This window comes from Bos indicus, chromosome 17 (assembly GCF_029378745.1).
Source record: "Bos indicus isolate NIAB-ARS_2022 breed Sahiwal x Tharparkar chromosome 17, NIAB-ARS_B.indTharparkar_mat_pri_1.0, whole genome shotgun sequence".
Taxonomy (NCBI): Eukaryota; Metazoa; Chordata; class Mammalia; order Artiodactyla; family Bovidae; genus Bos; species Bos indicus.
This window is the reverse complement of record NC_091776.1, coordinates 44,652,678-44,669,528: the sequence shown is the minus strand read 5'-3', so window position 1 is coordinate 44,669,528 and position 16,851 is coordinate 44,652,678. Positions and strand designations below refer to the sequence as shown.

General features: G+C 51.7%; 2 protein-coding genes across 5 annotated transcripts in view; one reads left to right on the top strand and one right to left on the bottom strand.

The window, feature by feature from the left end:
- The first annotated feature begins 545 nt into the window (after positions 1-545).
- Positions 546-4,163, top strand: P2RX2 (purinergic receptor P2X 2). Of its 2 annotated transcripts, XM_070769272.1 has the most exons (12): positions 551-788; positions 1,149-1,284; positions 1,389-1,460; positions 1,554-1,629; positions 1,700-1,796; positions 1,971-2,051; positions 2,171-2,309; positions 2,698-2,828; positions 3,049-3,139; positions 3,261-3,326; positions 3,422-3,499; positions 3,692-4,163. In XM_070769272.1, the coding sequence occupies exons 1-12, from the start codon at positions 613-615 to the stop codon at positions 3,794-3,796; spliced, it is 1,248 nt and encodes a 415-aa protein (XP_070625373.1). In that variant the 5' UTR covers positions 551-612; the 3' UTR covers positions 3,797-4,163. The 2 variants fall into 2 exon arrangements, with proteins under 2 accessions (XP_070625372.1, XP_070625373.1); XM_070769271.1 differs by having other exon boundaries at positions 546-788; positions 3,422-4,163.
- A 1,341-nt stretch (positions 4,164-5,504) lies between these two features.
- POLE (DNA polymerase epsilon, catalytic subunit) overlaps positions 5,505-16,851 on the bottom strand; it is a 61,043-nt gene continuing 49,696 nt past the window's right edge. For all 3 annotated transcript variants that reach the window (XM_070769268.1, XM_019978041.2, XM_070769269.1), the window contains exons 44-49: positions 16,526-16,657; positions 16,212-16,405; positions 8,313-8,513; positions 7,886-8,011; positions 7,145-7,234; positions 5,505-6,998 (exon numbers count right to left, since the gene is read on the bottom strand). In XM_070769268.1, the coding sequence (XP_070625369.1) occupies positions 6,885-6,998; positions 7,145-7,234; positions 7,886-8,011; positions 8,313-8,513; positions 16,212-16,405; positions 16,526-16,657 (857 nt within the window). In that variant the 3' untranslated portion in view covers positions 5,505-6,884. The remainder of the gene's footprint in view (positions 6,999-7,144; positions 7,235-7,885; positions 8,012-8,312; positions 8,514-16,211; positions 16,406-16,525; positions 16,658-16,851) is intronic.

Genomic DNA, 16,851 nt, shown 5'->3' with positions numbered 1-16,851 from the left:
ACCGAACAGCGCTGAGGTGTGTCTGTAGATAAAAGCAAGAAGACTGGGGAAAGAAAGAAATCCAGATTTTTATGTGAACCCTGGAGGCAGGGGTGTCTTTGCCGAGCTGCAGAGAACCGCGGGCGCGAATCAAGGGTTGCCCTTGGGAAATCATCTCCTTGTACACCTTAAACTCTACTTCACATGCCAATTGTATCTCAATAACATTGGGGATATACATATATTTATTTTTAAAGAAATTGCTATTCGGGCTTAATGCGCGCTGCACATTCGACACCAGTGGAGAAGCCGAGGAGGCGGGCCGTGCTCGGGCGTCTTCCTCCCGCGTCTTAAGTGTCTGATCTCCGAGGGACGCGAGGGCTTGGTCCGTCTCCACGCCCTGTCTGAGCGGGCTGGGTCCGAGGGCTGCCACGACCCGGGCTCTGCCGGCTCGGGGTCCTACCTGGTGACACCTGCCAGGTGCGCTGGGCGTCTCCGCCCCGCGCCCCGGCTGCTAGGGACTGATCTGGGGCAGGGAGAGGCGGGATAGGGCGGGGCGCGCGAGGCCACGCCCAGGAGGCGGCGCGCGGGAGCCCCCCAACCCTTGCTCCCAGCCCTATCGAGCTCCGGGCCATGGCGGCCGCCGAGCCCAAGCCCCCCACGGGGGCGGTTGCGGCCCGACGCCTGGCCCAGAGCTGCTGGTCCGCGTTCTGGGACTACGAGACACCCAAGGTGATCGTGGTGAAGAACCGGCGCTTGGGCATCGTGTACCGCGCGGTGCAGCTGCTCATCCTGCTCTACTTCGTGTGGTGGGTGCGCACGGGGCCGGGCGCGGGGAGGGGGCGCGTAGGGCGTCGGGCGGGAGGGGATGTCTGGCGGGTTCACGAGGGTGGGGAGTGCTCGCGGCCAAGGATGCTCGGAAGTCCCAGGTTGGAGGGGCAGCTCTGGGCTATGAGCAGGGAGAACGGATCGCAGGGAGAACGGATCGCAGGAGATGGAGAACGCGGGCGACCGCCGGGCTGGCTTCTCGGGCCCCCGCAAAGCCTACCCAGCCCTCGAGAGGCGGTGACGCAGCCTCGTTCCCGCCGGAGTCGAGCTCATTCGGCATGGGAGACGTCCCAGTCCTGTCCCAGGATCGTCCCGAGAATCGGCCCTGCCCGTCCGCACAGGTACGTGTTCATCGTGCAGAAGAGCTACCAGGACAGCGAAACGGGCCCCGAGAGCTCCGTCATCACCAAGGTCAAGGGCATCACCTTGTCAGAACACAAAGTGTGGGACGTGGAGGAGTACGTGAAACCACCGGAGGTGCGCAACCCGGGCCCCGCCCTGCACCCCGCGCACCACGAGGGTAGGACTGATCGGTGGCCGAGCTGCCCCGCCGGCCGACCGTCCCTTCTTTCTGAGCCCAGGGAGGCAGCGTGTTCAGCATCATCACCAGGATTGAGGTCACCCCCTTCCAGACCCTCGGAACATGCGCCGAGGTGAGGCTGCGTCGAAAGCAGAGCTGGGATGGGAGGGGCCCTGCCTGGTCAGCTGCGCCTGTCCGGCTCCTGAGCAAGCGGTCTCCTCCCTAGAGTATGAGGGTCAGCAACGCCACCTGCGACTCGGACGAGGGCTGTGTGGCTGGGCAGCTGGACATGCTGGGAAACGGTCAGTGTGCGCCAGCTGGGGGTGGGGGCGGGCCGCGCCCCTCGCCACCTGAGCGCGCGTCTGCCCGCAGGCCTGCGGACCGGGCGCTGCGTACCTTATTACCACGGGTCCTCCAAGACCTGCGAGGTGTCGGGCTGGTGCCCGGTGGAAGACGGGGCCTCAGTCAGGTGTGCGCGCCCGGTGACCCCACCCACCTGGGACCAAACTTCTTCGCTCCTTTCTCCTCACTGACCGGGGGAGTCGGGATGCGTTGGGGGAGGGGGAAGGGAAGGACAAAGCAGCTGGGAGGCTGGGAGAGGCTGTGGAAGGGGAGACTAAACACGCCCAGTCTGCCTCCTCAGCCAATTTCTCGGTACGATGGCCCCCAATTTCACCATCCTCATCAAGAACAGCATCCACTACCCCAAATTCCAGTTCTCCAAGTAAGAGCCATTAGGGTGTGGTGACAAGGGGTGGGCTCGGGTGGGAGTTGCCTCTTGGAATGTGTTGTTTGGGGGTGCATGTCTTCTCAGCATCTGATGCCAGTGGGCCTTGTCCTTAGGGGCAACATCGAGAACCGGAAGGGTGGCTACCTGAAGCACTGCACATTCCATGAAGTCTCTGACCTCTACTGCCCCATTTTCAAGCTGGGCTACATCGTGGAGCAGGCAGGGGAAAACTTCACAGAGCTGGCACACACGGTGAGGGTGCCCGAGAGCGGGCAGGACAATTGTCTGGCCAGGTGCTGGCTGTCACCTGCATACAAAGGGTCTCGTTACAGCGCAGTTCCTTTTCAGTTTTGGCCAGCCCCGGCCCTGCTCGGGTAGAGGAAAGAGAAACAAGATCAGCTGACCCATCTGGGTGTGTGGCTGCTGCTAAATTATTGACTTCTGGTCACAGTTGGCTGCTGGCACCCCTTGTGCCTTGGAAGCAGGGCACTCAATAAGCCCCCTTCCCCAGTGAGCTGCCCTGAGCTGCCTAGGGTGCCCAGAATATGCACCCCCATGGGCAACCTCAGTAGGACCCCAGGGTTGTTGAAAGTCCCCTGTGAGCCCGTCCTGACCCATCTCTGTGTCCACTTCTGGGCAGGGTGGTGTCATTGGGGTCATTATCAACTGGGACTGTGACCTGGACCTTTCAGCGTCAGAGTGCAACCCCAAATACTCCTTCCGGAGGCTGGACCCCAAGCACATCCCAGCCTCATCTGGCTACAACTTCAGGTATCTTGGCCTTTGGATGCTGGCTCCTTGTCTGCACTGGCTATGGAGGTCCAAGAACCAACAGGGCAGGTGCCCCAAGGCCCAGGGACGCCAGTAGTTGATGGTCTTGGAGCCACCCCATTGGGCAATGGGCGCACCCCGCTGTCATGCTTCCCAGCGCTCTTGCACCCGGGTCATCCCATCCCAGGTACTGACGTGCTTCTGGGTCATTCTGCCCTAGGTTCGCCAAGTATTACAAAATAAATGGCAGCATTACCCGCACACTCATCAAAGCCTATGGGATCCGCATTGATGTCATCGTGCACGGACAGGTAGGCCAGCCCACCCTGCTTACATGGGATCCGGCCGACCCAGTCTTGGTCTCCCCTACCACACCCCACACCTCCCTTGGGCCCCACCCCTGACTGTCTAAGGTAGTGCCTTTGCCCCCAGGCTGGGAAGTTCAGCTTGATTCCCACCGTCATTAACCTGGCCACAGCGCTGACCTCCATTGGGGTGGTAAGAAAAGCACACTAAGGTTGGGGATGGGTGTGTGCCGGGGCGAGATGGGGGGCAGGTGCCAGGCCCTCATGCATCTGTCTTGCTGGCCTCAGGGCTCCTTCCTGTGCGACTGGATCTTGCTAACATTCATGAACAAAAACAAGGTCTACAGCCATAAGAAATTTGACAAGGTGTGTACTCCAAGGCACTCCTCAGGCAGCTGGCCTGTGACCCTGGCCCTTGTCTTGGGCCAGGCCCCTCCCCCACCCTATCCCTGCTCTCCAGACCCAGGCCAGGCTGGCCAACTGCAGGGTGAGGGGCAGAGCCAGGCCTGGGCTGTCCCACCTCCATGGCCTTGCCCCACCTCTGCCCCATCTGAGCAGATGGTGGATGCTCCTGAGCGGAGTGCGGGACCAGGGCTTTGTGCCTCCGAGCCTTCCCAACAGGACTGCGTGCTCACAGACGCCCGAGGTTTGGCCCAGCTCTGAGCCTACTTCCACCTTCTGCCACACTGCACTTAAGGCCTCGGGCGTGTCAGGGACCCCTGACATCTGAGGCCCCAGCACAGCCCCTGGCTCTCAAGGGCAGCACAGCTGGGACCATGGACATGGGCCCTGCCCATACACCTCAGCAAAACCAGCAGCCAAAGGGTTCCCATGCAGCTAGACCATGGGGTGACATGAATGCGACGACGACTCCTGCTCCATCTTATCCCCAACTGTAGGGGCAAGTCCCCACCTCCTCCCTAGCTGCCTTCCTCCCAGGCTTTTTGCTCCTGCCCACTCACCCAGACCTTCTGCTTGCCTCACAGCTAAGAAATCACACATCCACTGTGCAATAAAACTGTGACCAGAACCTTCTAGCCTCATCTTTGGGGGAGAAGTAGCTTGAGGCTCTTGACAAACACAGCATGGCAGGTCTCTGCACGTGGTGGGCGGTGGGTGTGCTGGGTCCTCATCTCCCCTAGCCAGCCTGGGCAGTGTGTGGGTGCACCTGCTGCCCCCAAATCCAGTCAGGTTACAACCAGGTCTCACGGGTGGATCAGTGGTGGGGGACACAGGCTGAGTGCATCCCAACACCTGTCCTTCAGCTTACTGTAGGCATCATCCCAGACCCCAAACCTCAAGATAGGGAAAAAGGGTGGTGTCTAGAGGAGGAAGAAAGCCAGGAGGCAGGCAATGAGAACTGTTCCCAAGGAAAACAAAAGCTCAGGCTGACACCAAAATGCCCACCCAGAACCCGAGGCTCTATTTAACATGGGGATGGGGGCCAGGGAAGGAATTGGGTCCTGGGGAACAGGAGCGGACACAGCAGCAGGGCGAGGTTGGAACAGCTGGCACCAGCCGGATCAGGCCTATGGATAATCTGGTTATGTCCTTGGATGCTACAATGTTCACTCCACTCAGCAGCTCTGACACAGCTTGGCCAGATGGCGGTTTCAGTTTTCTCAGCAATGGCAATGACCAGTGCACAGGTCTGAGGAGGCACAGTGCCTCCCACAGATTGTTTCACCTGTGACCCTGTCACAACCAAGGTCAGAGCTGGTCTTCCCACCTGCTGACTGGACCAGCACCACTCACTGGACCCAGCAACCCCCCCAAGAAGCCCCCCTCACCCCTGCAGATCCTCCTGTGCCTGTGATGTCAGCTCCATGGGCCACTCACATGCTCAGAGTTCCAGCTCTAGTTTTAGAGAAACTGGCTTTTCCAGTTGGGGTTGGGCTGTAGCTCAAGAATTCGGGCCAGGGGCTCAGGTTTCCCATCCCCCACCATGAGAGTGACCCTGGGACCTCCACCACCCCCAAATACCCCCAGCCCCAAAGCTGGCCTCTGAGGGAACCATTGGGAGCTGTGGTGCCCCTGCCCTGCTGCAGGGAGGGGGTGAGCCACACAGCCCCAGCTCCTCGCTGCTCCCCTGGGACTTGTCTGGCTCCATTTCCAGGAAGACTGGTTAGTCCTCCTCCCCCACCCAGCCCTAATTTGATTTGATCTCCATCTGGGGGCTGCCGGGCGCCATCACCTTCCAAGCAGAGTCAAGTTTCCTGCAGTCACTGGACCTGGACGTGCCAGTGGGCAACAGCAGTACCCAGCCGACAAACCTAGCCGGACAGACGTCAGTTACTAAGTCTTTTTTCCTCCTTCCTTCCAGAGACCCAGGCGCGAGCACACACACACACAGTAAAGACTCTAGGAAATGTAGAAGTCAAAGTGTAAATTAGGTAACAGGGACAGATCTAAACCAGGCTCCAGAGCCAACAGTGCGACTTCCACTGCCCACCTGTTTGGGTTTCTGAGTTTATGATTTATATTTAATGTGCTTGCTGCCTTGCCAATCTGACTGATTTTCTTCTGCTTTCAGTCGCATTTAGTTAAAAATGAGGTGCAGGCAGGCAGTCTTATGTTCTGAGGTTGCTGGAGGAACACAGGGAGCAACTCCTGCTCAGCAGAGGGTTCCCTGGGCTGCTGGCAGGCAGACTCTCCAAGCCAGCTCCGTCCTGGAGGGGAAAACAGCACAGTCCACATCTCTGTGAAGCAACAGGGTGCTGAACACACTGGTGGTGCCACCTTTTAAAGGCGGCACAGGCCAAGGACCCTCTTTGCCTCAGGCAGTCAGAGGCTGGACAGGCCCTTGGGGTCAGAGGTCTCGGACTGACTCAAGGCTGAGGCAAGAACACAGTGGCCTCCATCCTGATAGCATTTCTGTTGCCCTTTTCTCCGTCCTCTTCCCCCACCGCTCAGAGCTGAAGCAAAGAACCTTGTGTCGCACATGAAGAAATACTTTTTGAGAATCCAGGTGCTGAATATGATGTCAGAGTCTGCGATAACGGTGTACTTCATCCCCCTGGGGCCCTAGGCCTCCTGCTGCGGTGGTCCCCTCACAGCAGGTGCAGAGGGAGAGGTGCTGGGCCCCTCTGTGGCTGAGCCCCAGTCTGAGTCCCGCCCCCTACTCAGCCTTCCTGCCCCCAGCCCAGTCTCGCTGCTGTTGACGAGGTGACTGCGCCATACACAAACAGCCCAGCAGACCTCACTCTGACCCTGAGTGAGGGTCAGAGAAGCCCAAGCCCCTGAGCTCAGTGTATGAGAGACGCCCAGGTGACCGTGGGTTCAGCCAGGATCCCTGGCACACAGCCCACAAGCTGCCAGTGCAGAGTGTAGGACAGCACTACTCCTGGAAGCCGGGGCTGCGCACTCCGCTCAGGCGCCCCTTCGCCCTGGGTCTGGCTTCCAGCCCTCTTCAGAGTCTCAGCTCAAACAGAGGACCTCCGAGGGCACCCCAGGTCAGCAAAGGAGGGGGCAGCAAGGGCTGAGGCTGCAGGAAGGGCCCTGCAGCAGCAGCAGAGTGTGTTCATCCAGTGAGAAACCAGCCCTGGGACCCCCTCGCTGGAAACGCTTCCTGGGCCTAAAGAGGGCTGCCCTGCTTGAGGCAGGGAACCCCAGAGCCGGGAAGTGAAGTCAATTCTTGCTCTGACTGGTTCACACTTCTGGGCTGTGTGACTGCTCCCCGAGGGCCGCCCTCCTGGGTGCCCGTCTTGGGTGTGGGACATGGGAGCAGAGAACAGGGACACTGCCCAGACTGCTAATGGCCCACTTGGGGGTTCTGAAGCTGCAGCCAATCCAGGGTCTCCTTGAGGTATGACATGCCATAGTGCTGGGCGATGTTCTGGAAGATTCCGATCTGTTCCATGAAGACCTACAGAAATGACCAGTCATAGTGAGACCTAGTCCCAGAGGAGGCACAGGGAGGCAAGGCCAAGGCTCAGAGACGACAAATGGCCCGGGGTGGGAGAGGGAGGAGAGGGGTGGGCAGCAGGGGCGGCTGTCCATGGGAGCCCCCACCTTAGTGTGGATGGTGAGGGAGAAGCCCCCCGCACAGCTGCAGTACACGGCCATGTTGGTCTCCTTCACACCCCGGCACTTCAGGCAGACCTGCAAGGAGAAGCGGCCCCCGTCAGAGCCTCCCCGCCCCAGGCCAGAGCCGGCCAGTCACTTGGCACCGGACAGGCTTTTCACAATTACAAATAAAATCTGAGACTTGATATGGGCTTTATCCAAACATGCCAACTGCTTCCCAACACCCTCCCTGTGGACACCTCCCTTTGACTCTGGGTCTGCGGTCCCCTATCCATCACACCAGGCACCAGCTGTTCCCTGCCTGAACCCCAACACCTCCCTTGGGTCTTCACTCCCCCATCGAAGGCTGAAAGCTTCCCTCTTTCACACACACACTGCCTGTCAGGTCTTTACTCTGCCCGTTACTTTCTTGTCTTGTTTACTGTCCGTCTCCCTCTACTAGAATAAAGGTCCATGAAGCCAGCAATCAGCCCCTATAGGTGCCCAACAGATGCTATAAGAAAGAGTCAGCTGGGCCCGTGGACGAGGCCTGACCCAGGAGGTATCACCTTGGAGGATCAGGCTACAACTTGAGACTTGCACACACATAAGAGGTGTGAGAGCTCTCACACCTCTCACATAGGAGATGAGAGCTCCTATGGGTGCAAACTGCTTACTGATGAGGCCTCCACCTACTGGAGGGGTGGTCAGACTGGTTGCAGACCCAGCACTAGGCCCGCTGCTCACCAGGTCCTGCAGGGTAAAGGCCATCAGCTTCTTCTGTAGGGCTTCCACCAGGGCCATCTCAATGACTGATGAGTCGTAGGCAACCTGACAGTTGGAGCAGAGCCACTGAGGCAGCACGGTCCCATCCTGGACAGACAGGTAAAGGGACAGGTCACCTTCCTTGGTCCCCAGTGCTGAGAAGGGATGGAGGGATTCTCAAGAAGTGTGCCACCACGCTCACAGCTCCAGGGCACACTCATGTCTCCACTGTCATCACCCATGTGATTACCAGGACAAGGTTCTGGCATGTGGCAGCTGAGTGGCCTGAAAAAGGGTGCTTGTTTCTAATTCACATCAGAGTTGGTTGGGGGCCCTGCAGGAATCCCTGACCCGCTGAGGCCTGGATATTCTGACTGGACCAGCAAGGGGCCTGAGGGAGTCGGCCCACCTGAGAGAAGGAGGGGTCTTTGCACAGGTCCAGGTCCCGGCAGAAGTTACAGTTGTGGCAGATGACCTCAGGGAGCACGTAGGAACGGCAGGGGTCTCGGAACTGGGCCTCCTCTGAGAACTCGCCTACGTCTACCAGGCGCAGCAGGTCTCGGGTTAGCTTGTTCACCTGGTTTGTGATGTTGGTGTCCAGAGACAGGACCTGCGGAGAACAGAGCCCATGTCAGGGACGGCTCCCAGCCCTCCCTGCGGCTGTCTGGACCAGAAAACCCCGCAGCCAGTTCTTTAAGCTACAGTTTCTGAGAAGCATCTCAGCTCTTCCTTTTCCTGTTAGAAGCATCAAAGGTAAGAAGTGCCTCCTGCCCATCAGTGATTCCCCAAGTTAAGGTCACAGGCATGGAGGCGCTGTCCCCAGGCCTCAGGGTGTCTGGGACATACCAAAGCATGCTCTACCTGTCACCCTTAGGGACTCTTTCTTCCTCAATGACGAGCAGCCCCAAGTTCACCAGAGCTTTACCATCTCAAATGCAAAGGGGCTGACTTCAACCTTCCATGGTGGAGGGATTTCCAGGCCAGCCCAGAAAAGTCCCTGTAGCACACATGTGTGTTACAGCCTGCAGTGTGGACGTGGGAAGTCTGGCTCCCACCGTGGTGCTGGCAGAGCCATAGGAGTCATCAAGCTTCCTGTCTGTAAATGAGAGGACAGGACCAACATCTTCCCCAGGCCTCTCCCAGCCCTAAAGCTCCTGTCCTAGCACAACGCTAAGAACACAGAACCAAACACCACTTAGAAAACACGTCTCTGAGGGGAGTGTTTATGGTCAATGTGAAGCAAAGTGGGTGAATTTGAAAGTACATTTACAATGAAGAAGGGTGGCCTATTGGGAAGTATTGTTTAAAATATATATACATTACACATATCCCTTACATAGAGAGAACACTGGACTTAATTAAGAGATTAAAAAGATGAAAGTGAATTTACCAAACATGAAAGAAGAAGTGATACTGTTCTATACATAGTATCTTCCAGAAAACACAAGAGGGAGAACACTTCTAACTTCACTTGGAAGGCCAGCATCACCTAGGTACCAACACCAGTCAAAGACTGTGTAAGGTAACTAGTGACTGTTATGTGCACAGACTCAAATATCCTCAACAAAATACAGGCAAATTGAGCCCACTGATATTTTGACCAAGTGGGATTTACCCCCAGAATGCAAGGCTGGATCAACACTAGAAAATCAGTGCAATTCACCATATCAACAGACTAACGAATAAAAGCCAATATGATTATTTCAACTGAGGGAGAAAAAGTCCTAAACAAAATTCAACAACCATCCTTGATTAAAACTCTCAGGATGGGACTTCTTTGGGGATCCAGTGGTTAAGACTCTTGTGGTTCCAAAAACAGAAATATAGACCAATGGAACAAAATAGGAAGCCCTAAAATAAACCCATGCCCCTCTGGGTACCTTATTTTTGACAAAGGAGGCAAGAATATACAATGAGGCAAAGATAGCCTCTTCAATAAGTGGTGCTACGAAAACTGGACAGCTGCATGTAAAAGAATGAAATTAAAACACTTTCTAACACCATCAGATCAGATCAGATCAGTCGCTCAGTCGTGTCCGACTCTTTGTGACCCCATGAATCGCAGCACGCCAGGCCTCCCTGTCCATCACCAACTCCCGGAGTTCACTGAGACCCACATCCATCAAGTCAGTGATGCCATCCAGCCATCTCATCCTCTGTCGTCCCCTTCTCCTCCTGCCCCCAATCCCTCCCAGCATCAGAGTCTTTTCCAATGAGTCAACTCTTCGCATGAGGTGGCCAAAGTACTGGAGTTTCAGCTTTAGCATCATTCCTTCCAAAGAAATCCCAGGGCTGGACTGGTTGGATCTCCTTGCAGTCCAAGGGACTCTCAAGAGTCTTCTCCAACACCACAGTTCAAAAGCATCAATTCTTCGGCGCTCAGCCTTCTTCACAGTCCAACTCTCACATCCATACATGACCACAGGAAAAAATATAGCCTTGACTAGACGAACCTTTGTTGGCAAAGTAATGTCTCTGCTTTTGAATATGCTATCTAGGTTGGTCATAACTTTCCTTCCAAGGAGTAAGCGTCTTTTAATTTCATGGCTGCAGTCACCATCTGTAGTGATTTTGGAGCCCAGAAAAATAAAGTCTAACACTGTTTCCACTGTTTCCCCATCTATTTCCCATGAAGTGATGGGACCGGATGCCATGATCTTCGTTTTCTGAATGTTGAGCTTTAAGCCAACTTTTTCACTCTCCACTTTCACTTTCATCAAGAGGCTTTTGAGTTCCTCTTCACTTTCTGCCATAAGGGTGGTGTCATCTGCATATCTGAGGTTATTGAGATTTCTCCCGGCAATCTTGATTCCAGCTTGTGCTTCTTCCAGTCCAGCGTTTCTCATGATGTACTCTGCATATAAGTTATATAAGCAGGGTGACAATATACAGCCTTGATGAACTCCTTTTCCTATTTGGAACTAGTCTGTTGTTCCATGTCCAGTTCTAACTGTTGCTTCCTGACCTGCATACAAATTTCTCAAGAGGCAGATCCGGTGGTCTGGTATTCCCATCTCTTTCAGAATTTTCCACAGTTTATTGTGATCCACACAGTCAAAGGCTTTGGCATAGTCAATAAAGCAGAAATAGATGCTTTTCTGGAACTCTCTTGCTTTTCCCATGATCCAGCGGATGTTGGCAATTTGATCTCTGGTTCCTCTGCCTTTTCTAAAACCAGCTTGAACATCAGAGAGTTCACGGTTCACATATTGCTGAAGCCTGGCTTGGAGAATTTTGAGCATTACTTTACTAGCGTGTGAAATGAGTGCAATTGTGTGGTAGTTTGAGCATTCTTTGGCATTGCCTTTCTTTGAGATTGGAATGAAAACTGACCTTTTCCAGTCCTGTGGCCACTGCTGAGTTTTCCAAATTTGCTGGCATATTGAGTGTAGCACTTTCACAGCATCATCTTCAGGATTTGGAATAGCTCAACTGGAATTCCATCACCTCCACTAGCTTTGTTCATAGTGATGCTTTCTAAGGCCCACTTGCCTTCACATTCCAGGATGTCTGGCTCTAGGTCAGTGATCACACCATAGTGATTATCTGGGTTGTGAAGATCTTTTTTGTACAGTTCTTCTGTGTATTCTTGCCACCTCTTCCACAAAGGTAAACTCAAAATGGATTAAAGACCTACATATAAGAGCAGAAACTATAAAACTCTTAGAGGAAAACATAGGCAAAATACTCAATGACATAAATCAAAGTAGGATCCTCTATGACCCACCTCCTAGAGTAATGGAAATAAAAACAAAAGTAAACAAGGGGAACCTAATTAAAAGCTTTTGCACAGCAAAGGAAACTATAAACAAGGCGAAAAGAGCCCTCCGAATGAGAGAAAACAGCAAATGAAACAGCTGACAAAGGATTAATTTCCAAAATATACAAGCAGCTTATAGAACTCAATGCCAGAAAAACAAACAACCCAATCAAAAAGTGGGGAAAAGACCTAAATAGACATTTCTCTAAAGAAGACATACAGATGGCTAACAAACACATGGAAAGATGCTCAACATCACTCATTATTAGAGAATGCAAATCAAAACTACAATGAGATATCACCTCACACTGGTTAGAATGGCCATCATCAAAAAGTCTACAAACAATAAATGCTGGAGAGGGTATGGAGAAAAGGGAACTCTCTTGCACTGCTGGTAGGAATATAAATTGATACAGCCACTATGGAAGACAGTATGGAGATTCCTTAAAAAAATCTAGGAATAAAACCACCATATGACCCAGCAATCCCACTCCTAGGCATACACCCTGAGGAAATCAAAATTGAAAAAGACACATGTACCCCAATCGTAGCACTATTTACAATAGCTAGAACATGGAAGCAACCTAGATGTCCATCAACAGATGAATGGATAAAGAGGTTGTGGTACAAATACACAGTGGAATATTACTCAGCCATAAAAAGGAACACATTTGTGTCAGTTCTAATGAGGTGGATGAACCTAGAGCCTATTATACAGAGTGAAGTAAGTTAGAAAGAGAAAGATAAATATTGTATACTAATGCCTATATATGGATCTAAAAAGATGGTTCCAAAGAATTTCTCTGCAGGGCAGCAATGAAGAAAGACACAGAGAACAGACTTATGGACAACTGGAGAGGGGAGGAGAGGGTAAGATGTATGGAGAGAGTAACATGGAAACTTATGTTACCATATGTAAAATAGATAGCCAATGGGAATTTGCTGTATGGCTCAGGGAACTCAAACAGGGGCTCTGTATCAACCTAGAGGGGAAGGATGAGGAGGGAGATGGAAGGGAAGTTCAAGATGGAGGGGACATATATATACCTATGGCTGATTCATGTTGAGGCTTGACAGAAAATAACAAAATTCTGTAGAGCAATTATCCTTCAATTAAAAAGCAAATAAATTTTTTAAAATCCATAAAAAAGAAAAAGACTCTGCTTCCACTGCAGGGGGCACAGACTGGATCCCTGGTCGGGGAACTAAGTACCACATGCCGCAAGATGCGGCCAAAAAACAAACTTACTCTCAGGAAATGACCATTATCAAGGCACCAAGGAACCTTCTCAACCTGCTTCAGGGTGTCCCTTCAACAGTCTACAGAGGATTTTTTTTTTAAACGGAAACTGATATACTGATTTGAAATTCGTAAGTAAAGGCAAATTAAGTCAAAATAATTTGAAAAAAAGAATAAAGATAAAGCATTCACACTACCTGGTTTCAAAACTTATTGATAAAGTTACAGAAATTAAGACAGTGTGGTGTTTTAGAATAGACAGACATGTAAACCCAGAAACAGATCCATATACATACACAGCCAGTTAAGCTTTGAAAAAAGCACAAACATAATTAAATGGAGAAAGGCGAATTTTTTAACAAATGGTGCTGGAATAAGTGGATATGCTTATGCACAAATATGAAAGTGTTAGGCACTCAATCGCGGGTAACTCTTTGAGACCACATGGACTATAGCCTGCCAGGCTCCTCAGTCCATGGGATTTCTCCAGGCAAGAATACTGGAGAGGGTTGCTATTACCTTCTCCAGGGGATCTTCCCAACTCAGGAGTTGAACACAGGTCTCCTGCATTATAGGCAGACTCTTTATTGACTGGGCCACTAGGGAAGCTTCAATTTATAACATACACATTGTACAAAAATTAACTCAAAATGGACTGACTAAATATAAAACCTAAAACTATAAAAATTCTAGAATAAAACATAAGTGACAAGCTTTGTGACTTTGGTTAAAACAAAGATTTCTTATATATGACATCAAAAGCTCAACCCTTAAAAAGTGAACGATTAGATCAAAACTAAGATCCATTGCTCATTGAAAAATACTGTCAAGGAAATTTTGAAAAGGCAAGGCAAAGTCTGGGAAGAAATATTTGGAAATCACACATTTGACAAAGGACTTATATCCAGAATATATTAAGAACTCTCAAAACTCAACAATAAGAATAATAACCCAATAACTGACTCACTTTGCTGTACACCTGAAACTAACACAATATTGTAAATCAACTATACTCCAATAAAAATTATTAAAAAAAAAAAAAAGTTCTTAATAATGGGCAAAAGATCTGAACATTTCACCAAAGACAAAGAGCAAACAAACACATGAATAAAATCTCCACATCATTAGTATTATGCAAAGTAAAAGTGATTCAGTCATGTCCGACTCTTTGTGACCGCATGGTCCATGAATTCTCCAGGCCAGAATACTGGAGTGGGTAGCCTCTCCCTTCTCCAGGGGGTCTTCCCAACCCAGGTATCAAACCCAGGTTTCCCACATTGCGGGTGGATCCTTTACCAGCTGAGCCACAAGGGAAGCCCAAGAATACTGGAGTGGGTAGCCTATCCCTTCTGCAGCAGATCTTCCTGACCCAGGAATCCAACCAGGGTCTCCTGCATTGCAGGCAGATTCTTTACCAACTGAGCTAACAGGGAAGTCCAAGTAGTATTAGGGAAATGCAAGTTAAAAACATGATGATATACCACTACACATCTATTTGGACAGATAAAACCTTGAAAATTAACAATTAAAGTTCCAGCGGGGTGTGGAGCAGTTGGACTATAGTCACTCACCACCAATGAGAATGCAAAACAGCCACTTTACAAAACACGATATGACCCAGAAATTCCCCTGCTGGGTTTTTACTTGAAAGAAATGAAACTTATGTTCACACAAAAACCTATATGAGAATGTTTATAGTGGCTTTATTGGCAGTCACCCATAAGCGCAAACAATCTGAATGTCCTTTAATCGGGAAGCTGTGGTCCTCCCATACAGTGGAGCACTAGTCAGCAATGGAAAGGAACAAGCAACGACATGGAGGAACCCCAAGTGCGTTTTGCTCAGTGAAGGAAATCAGACCTAAAAGGCTACGTGACCAACCACTCCACTCGTATGACATTCTGGAAGAGGTTTCAACGCAGGGACAGAAGACAGATTGGTGGTTCCAGGGATGCAGGCGAGAGGAGAGGCTGAGTCCCAAGGGGAAGCAAATGGAAAAACTCTCAGGGGTGGAGAACGTTCTGTACTTTGCTGTTGGTGGCCAGTTCACATATCCATATGTGAAAACACAAACAACCGCACTTCACAGAGAAAAATTTTAAAAGTAAATAAACATAGGGACATGGGGGCTTCCTTGGTAGCTCAGTGGTAAAGAATCTGCCTGCCAATGTAGTAGACACGGGTTCAATCCCTGATCCGGGAAGATCCCACAGGCTGAAGAGCAGTAAGCCCATGAGCCACAACTACTGAGCCTGTGCTCTAGAGCCCAGGAGCTACAACAACTGAGCCTTCGGGCCACAAGTACTGGAGCCTGTGTGCTCTAGAGCCTATGTTCTACAACAAGAGAAGCTGCCATAAAGAGAAGCCTTTGCACCGCAATGAAGAATAGCCCCTGCTCACCTCAACTAGAGAAAACCCAAAGAGCAACGAAGACCCAACACAGCCATAATACATAAAATTTTAAAAATAAAAAACAAACATAGAAACAGACAGATCAGCACGTACCAGGGGTGGGGAACTTTGGAGAATGATGTACGACTCTGTATCCTGACTGTGGTGGTGAATACATGACTGGCTGCCCCATGAAATGCACTCTAAAAATGGTAAATTTCACTGTATGTAAATTATACTTTAATAAAAATAGAACTTAAAAATTCTGAAGTCTACCAAGGAGTTAAAGTGTTATATTAAGCCATTTCTTAACCACCATGAGAAGTCACTTGATCACTGTGAAACAGAGTGCTGGGAGGTAACTTAATGGACAGTAAAGTGCTCTGTAAGGGGACGCCTGCCAGGTCCTTATCTGGTAACATCCCTCATTTGAATCAGCCTACCTTTCCCAGAAGGCATTCAGCGTCCGAGCAAGCTCTCCTCTTAGGTTCCACAGCAGCCCGGATGCTGTGGGTGCCCTGTCCAGTTCCTGGTCTGGCCCACTGGCCTCATGTGACCCACGAGCTGGCTCTGCTGTCCCACTGCTCACCTTTCACAGCACCGCCCCGTCACCCCTCCTCCCAGGGGCTCTGTATCCCTCTGCCCAGACTTCATTCTTCCGTCAGATCCACCCACTGCCAGGCCCTCTCGGTCCTCATGGTCTCAGCCCAGGACCTATGAGAGGTCCTTTCTCACCTGCCCCTGTCCTGAACTCACCTCTTGGCACCTGTGCTCTCTGAGCTCACCTGTGCCCTCCAGGGGAGTGTGAGCTCTGTGAGGACAGGGGTCTTTCCCATAGCGACGGCACAGACTGGGTGCAGTGGGTGTTTGTGGAATAGAGGAGTGACTTGCACACCCATCAGTGGGAGTGTCCTCACCTTGCACACGTATTTGATGAACTCCAGAGCAGGGTTATTGAGCAGCAGGTGAGAACCGGGGAGAACAGGAAACATTTCTGAGAGCTCAGTAGAGTTCCGAGAGCCTGTGACTTTCTTCTGAATCTTCTGAGTGATGGTGAAGAAGTTCTGAGTGAGTTCATTTGCCACATAATCTTGTGAGAAGGTGATCATTCCTGGGAGAGAAGCAACATGGCGCCTGCTCGCTACCTCACAGGGCGGCAAGGACACCAAGGGAAGGAGATGGGGACCCTGAGAAGCACACACTGGTGGCCTCACACAGCAAGGATGCTCACCAGGAAGGGCTCCGGCCTCCCCCTGGGCCTCCTGGGAGAGCTGGCTGGCTCCCCTCCTCCTCACGGGGGTGCTCCCTGGGGTGCTGCGCCTCAGTTCCTCCTTCATGCTGTGGTACACGGCCACGATGTATGCTGCAGAGAGAGGGCAGGCTCAGGCCACGAGAGTCGGCGACGCCTCACACATCCCAGAATCCGGAGGTACCCTGTGGCTGGTCCCGCTGCTAGCCAGACAAGGCTGAAATGTCATTATTGGTGATGATTCTATTTGCTGCACTGAGATGAGCCAGAGTCAATTAGACAAACAGGAACAATCAGGGCACTCTCTG